The sequence below is a fragment of the Pediculus humanus genome, genomic scaffold (assembly GCF_000006295.1).
Source record: "Pediculus humanus corporis 1103172108302 genomic scaffold, whole genome shotgun sequence".
Classification (NCBI taxonomy): Eukaryota; Metazoa; Arthropoda; class Insecta; order Psocodea; family Pediculidae; genus Pediculus; species Pediculus humanus.
The window spans coordinates 820,047-826,164 of NW_002987871.1; the positions used below are offsets into that span (position 1 = coordinate 820,047).

The window sequence follows — 6,118 nt, forward strand, 5'->3', positions numbered from 1 at the left end:
ATTATTATTATTATTATTATTATTATTATTATTAAATATATTTAAATTATGCCAAGGATAAAAAAAAAAATGAAAGATTAAATTTTTCAAAATGGCGGTCGTTGTGGCGGTAGTGGTGGTGGAAGTGGGGATGGAGACAAAATGAAAGTGGGGGGAGGGGAGACTCCGGATGGACATTTATTATCCGTAATGCTTATAAAAAAAAAAATTTTTGTCATAATGAGCTCCTTTCATATTATTATTAAAAAATCTCAAGTTTTTATCTTTCGTTTTTTTTTTTTTTTTTTTTTTTTTACTCATTACCCCCATTTTTTTTTCTCTTTTTGTTCAACTATAAATTTCAACATTTTTTCTTTCTTTTTTTTTTTTTTTTTTTTTTTGTGGGGGGCAAAAATTTAACTTGGTAAAAAAAAAAAAAAAAATCTTTTTTTTCCGTTTCTAATTTTTTTCCGATCGAAAATGATAAATCGTCACAAGAAACAAAACAAAAAAAAAAGAAAAGAGTAAAATACAAGATTTACGAAATGAAAATGTCAGAAATGTGATAAAATGATAATAATAATAATAATAATAATAATGATAATAATGATGACGATAACGATGGGAAAAGTGATGAAAGTTATTGTTTTTTAAAAAAAAAAAATTGAGAAAAAAAGTTGACAGACGAAAAGTCATGCTGCTGTCGTACAAACAACAAAAAATAAAAAACCTATAAACTCGTAATGCAATAATAGAAAAATGAAAAAAAAAATTGGGGAGGTTTGGTTAGGGGAGGGGGTGGCGGTGAGGAAGAAAAAGACATCGGGAAAACTAAAAAAAAAAATTTTTAACGAAACGATCGAGCAAATTAAACAAATAGATAAAAACCAATAAAAATAAATAAAAAAATAAATAAATATTTTTGTTTTTAAACGTTAAATATTATTTTGCCGTCGGGTCAATAATAATAATAATAATGATGATAATGATAACGATAACAACGACAACCGCAATATAAAATAGTTTTTTTTCGTAAATCACCAAACAAATCACGGCGACATTTTTACTAAATCATTTTTAAGCGAATCCCGGACATGCAAATTAAAATTTTTTAAAAAAAAGAAAGAAAAAAAACGTGTAAATAGAACGTGTAAATAGAAGAAAAAAATAAAACGTTTTTGCGTGCACATGCTTTTTTTTTTTTTTTTTTTACTTACAATATTAGTGAACACGTAATGATACTTAATATCGTTCATTTTTAAATAAAAAATTTCATTTAAAAAAAATTTAATATTATTCGATTTCATATCGATAATAATATTATGTATATCCCGATTACGAATCCCATTTAGGATCCCCCTGTAATTATTCTTTTGTATTTGTCTCATGTAAATATCCAATACAATGGATTTTCCATCGATTAATTCTTTTAATTTAACCAAACCTGAAAAATAATTGAAAAAATTAAAAAAATTTCATCATATTTTTTAATCCTCCTAAATTTTTTTTTCCCGTCGTGACGTCACGGTTTTTAAATTTCCCGCTCTTTTTTTTTTTTTTTGCTGTGATTGTGCTTTTTCAAAATGTCTACGATAACAAATCATTTGTTTGTTGTTTTTATTGAGAAAATTGCGGATTATTACGTCACAAAATAAAATGTTATCAATGTACAAACATAGAGAGATAGGCCACTATAAATTTTACGCGGAAAATTCGATACAATAAAATCCCGGGAAAATTTTTAATAAGTCACGTGTGCGAACATAATTTTTTTAATTGGTTAATTAACAAACGGATTAATTCATAAATTTTTTTAATTGGTTAATTTATAACCAATTAAATTATTTAAATTATCTGATTGGTTGATTGTTTTGTTGACGTCAAAAACGTCATCACGATCGACTCGTTGTCGGTTGAAAATTATTTTAATTTTTTATGTTTTTTATCGCGAGACGTTTAATTTAAAAAAAAAAAATAAAAAAAAAAATTTTTTAAATTGTTTTTTTTCTTCTGCTAACACCACGTGACGAATGGAAATAAAAAAAATTTTATTTTAAAGTAGTTTAATACCCCGGATTTAAGTAAAAAGAAGAAGATCATCTTTGTAAATTTCAACTTTTTTCTCTTTTTTTCTCTTTTTTTTTTTTTTTTTTTTTTAATTTAAAGTTTTTGAGTTTTGTAGGTCGAACGAAAGGAAACGAACGATTGAAAATAAAAAACCGGAAAGGAGGGAAAAAAAAAAATTCGGGGAGGAAACGAGCGGTAAATAAAAGGGAAAAAGAACCCAAAAAAAAAAGAAAAAAGAAAATTTTTTTTTTTGGCAAAAACAAATTTTTCTCGTGTAAATTTAACATATTCCAATTGGGAAATTTTTTTTCCTTTTTTTTTTTCCGATTCCGTTTCTCGTACGAAAATAAAATTATTAGTATTATTATTGTACCCATCGTAAAGGCCTTTTTTTTAATATTTTTTTCCATTTCATTCATTTCGGGTATAAAAAAAAAAGAAGAAAATATATGAAAAAGGAAAAACAAAATTTACCGTTACGTACTTAACGAAAGAAAATTTTTATCGATAAATGTAATAACAATAATAATAATAATAATAATAATATTAATATTAATAATAATAATAATAATAATAATAATAATAATAATACGTGAAACCTTTTTACGATCTCGTTTTTCATTTAACATGATAATAATAATAGTAATATCTTAAACGTTTAAAAGGAAAAACTTTTTGAAAAAGCATCTTTATAATTTTTTTTTTAAATTTTTTTTTTTTTTTTTTTTTTTTAAAAATTATCCAAAAGAAAAGTTTATAATAATGATAATAATGATGATAATAATAATAATAATAATAGAATGTTAAAAAGGTTTTTAAAACCAAAACAACATTACTGTATCCTATCTATCTACGAGTACGGGTACGGCGGGGGAGGGAGGGATGAAGTTTTTAAAGAGTTAGTTTAGATAGTTAGGAAAGGGAAAGAGGGAGGACGGGAAGAGGGAGGGGAAGGAAGGGGAGGAAGAAAGAGAGAGAGAGAAAGATAATAAAATTTGAAAAGTTTTAATTTTATTCATTTTAAATGATAATTTTAATGTTTAAATTTAAATGGAGGAAAGCAGAAAAAAGGAGAAAAATAAAAAAATAAAAAAAATTTTTTTTCCCTTAAAACTTTGACTACCCCCCCCCTCCGGACCCCCACCGAAAATTTTTTTTTGTTTTTTTTCATTTTTTATTTTTAAGGTTTTACGACATTTTTAATTTTAAAAATTTTTTTTTATGTTAAATACGCGTCACGAATATTTTTTATTAACAAATTAAAAGTTTTTAAAATGTCCCCACCCCGTTTCATTCAACAGTTTAAATAAAATAATAATAATAATAATGATAACTAAATAAAAACACGGAAAATACATTTTGTTTTAAACTTTTATCATTATTATTATTATTATTAATATTATTATTATTATTATTAAAATTATCATCATTATTATTACTACTATTAATACTATCGTCTGCTAAAAAAACTAACAAACGGTAACAAAAGAACGAGAGAACGATTGATAAATAATAAATTATCATTATCATTATCATTATTATTATTCATTATTATTATTATTATTATTATTATTATTAATTTTTTTTACCGATTAATGATTATTATCGAACACGCAAATTGGCCAAATTTTATTTTATGGCATTCGTTTGTTCTTTTCTTTTCTTTTTTTTTCTTTTTTTTCTCTTTGTTATTTAATATTTATCCGTTCAAACAAAAAAAAAAAAAAAAAAGTTTTCAGGTTTTAAAAAAATATCAAATTGCGGAAAACCTGGAAAAATAACAATAATAATAATAATAATAATAATAATAATAATAAATATTATTATTAATACGGGATTTAAATGAAATCGTTGTAATAATTTTTATTCTTTGCGTTTTTACCGCGTTTTTCGTCCGGTTAATTTCGTGCGAGTTCGGTTAGTTTGGGAGGGGAAAAAAAACCCGGAAAATTTCGACCAATCGGAATTCGACACGTCACTAAACACACGTCACGTTTATTTTTTTTCCCCCATTTAAAAAATTTAGAAGGACGCATTTGTTGTTGTTATTTTTATTAATTGATCGAATTTATTCGCATTTATTAATTTTATTTTTATTTATTTATTTATTTAAATAAAACCGACGAATTGTTAAAAATAATTACCGAGAATTGTTTTTCCTTATTAATTTATTATTATTATTATTATTATTATTATTATTATAATTAAAATAAATATCGTTAAACCTTTTTCGAGTTAAAAATAATAATAATGAAAACATAAAAAAAAAAACATTAAAAATTTCGAGAAAAGGGGGTAGAATACAAAAACAATGAAAATAATAATAATAATAATAATATTGTGGTAATAATTAAGTATAAAAGCAGACGACATATTAATTATTAATATAATAATAATAATAAAAATAATAAATTCTTTTGGAAGAATAAAATTTATATAAATATTTTAAACAATCTGATTTACGAATAAACAAAAAAAACGTACCTGAAAAAGAAAAATAACGAAAAAAAAAAGAAAATTAAAATGGGAAAATTTTATTATTATTATTATCACGACATTTTTCCTTGTAATTTTTTTCTAGAATATTTTGAGTGTAATTTTTTTTTTCTTTTTTTTTTTTTTTTTTGCTTTCTTTTTATTACCACATCTCGAGTTTTTCTTTAAAGTAAGAATAAGAAGAAGAAGAAGAAAAAGATAAAATGAGTGAGGAAAAAGTAAAAAAAAAAAAAGAAAAACTCTTTGAATTTTCTAGATTTTCCTTTTTTTTTTTTTTTATTCAAGTGAAGTGACGAAAAATAAAAATTATTATTAAAATAACAAAAAAAAAAAAAAAAATTTTTTTTTCAAGGATTTTTAACTTTGGCAACGACGAATGAAAAAAAAAAAAAAATGGCGGAATAATGTATATGTATTAAGGGGAGGGAAGGGGAGGAGGAGGGGGAAAACAGAATACTCACCGTTATTTTCTTCGTAAACAATTGCGATTCGCGTCCAATTTAAAAATTTGACAAGATCCAAATAAGCTTTATTAAGTAATTCTTGCGAGGGATGAAGATTAATTGAAAATCTTTTAGATTTCTTATCCAAATCTAATCTCGTTTCCAAATGAGGTATGTCTAATGCATCGAATATCGATTGTATGTGATTTCCTATGAATGAATCCGTCGGACCGAAAACGGCTCGGACTCCTAAATTATTAACTTGTCTGCAGACTGTTGAAACATTTTATAAAAAAAAAAAATTTTTATTTATTTATATTTTATTTACCCCCTACCCTCTCCCTCCCCTCGTATACCCCTTCAAACCTTTTTTCATTGCGTGAAAACTATCATTATTATTCACGTAGGCCAAGTCGTAAACGAGTTTTGTATTCGGTAATAAATTTTTTTCTTTATTAATGTTATGTACGGCATGTTTAAATGCTATTTCGATACTTCCGCCCTTTTGATTCGTCGTGAAAACGGCGCCTAAAACAAAAAAAAAAAACGTACCTTTTTCATAATAATAATAATGATAATGATAATAATCATCGCCATCGCCATCGCCATCGCCATCGTTTCGTCTTTTTTATCCATTAATTAAAAAAAAAAAAAAAAAAAAAATATATTACGAGAGATTTTTTTTTATTTTTTGTTATCTCGAGAACCACAATAGCGAGACTCCCCGCTTGGATTTTCAACCCTTATTTAATATTATATAAATTTTACCCCTTTTTCCTTCTCTTTTAAAAACACAACAAATCCTGACAGTAAATAAATAAATTTTGTAAAAATAAAAAAAAATGAAATCGTTTTGAGGGTGAATTAAAATCGTAATAAGACCGTAAAAAGAAAAAATTGAATTGGGAAGGGGAAGGGGGTAAAAAAAATAGGAAAAACGTCGATTCTTAAAACATCATCATCATCATCATCATCATCGTACTCGATGACGTATAAAATTTTTTTTTTCCAAATCATAATAATAATTAATATTTTTTTTATTATCATTGGAAAAATGTGGAAATGAAACGTGTTCGAAAGGGAGAATTAAAGGGGGGCAGATGATTGGGAAGGGGAAAGAAGGTAGGGGGTAC

The 6,118-nt window shown here is 24.6% G+C and overlaps 1 protein-coding gene across 1 annotated transcript in view; it reads right to left on the reverse strand.

Moving 5' to 3' along the window:
- The window catches only part of Phum_PHUM570680 (glutamate receptor, ionotropic kainate 2 precursor, putative), a gene marked incomplete at both ends in the record, with an annotated part of 14,244 nt that overhangs the window by 6,808 nt on the left and 1,318 nt on the right, over positions 1-6,118 (reverse strand). The window contains 3 exons of the mRNA XM_002432089.1: positions 1,197-1,423; positions 5,004-5,258; positions 5,352-5,513. Of these exons, the coding sequence (XP_002432134.1) occupies positions 1,197-1,423; positions 5,004-5,258; positions 5,352-5,513 (644 nt within the window). The remainder of the gene's footprint in view (positions 1-1,196; positions 1,424-5,003; positions 5,259-5,351; positions 5,514-6,118) is intronic.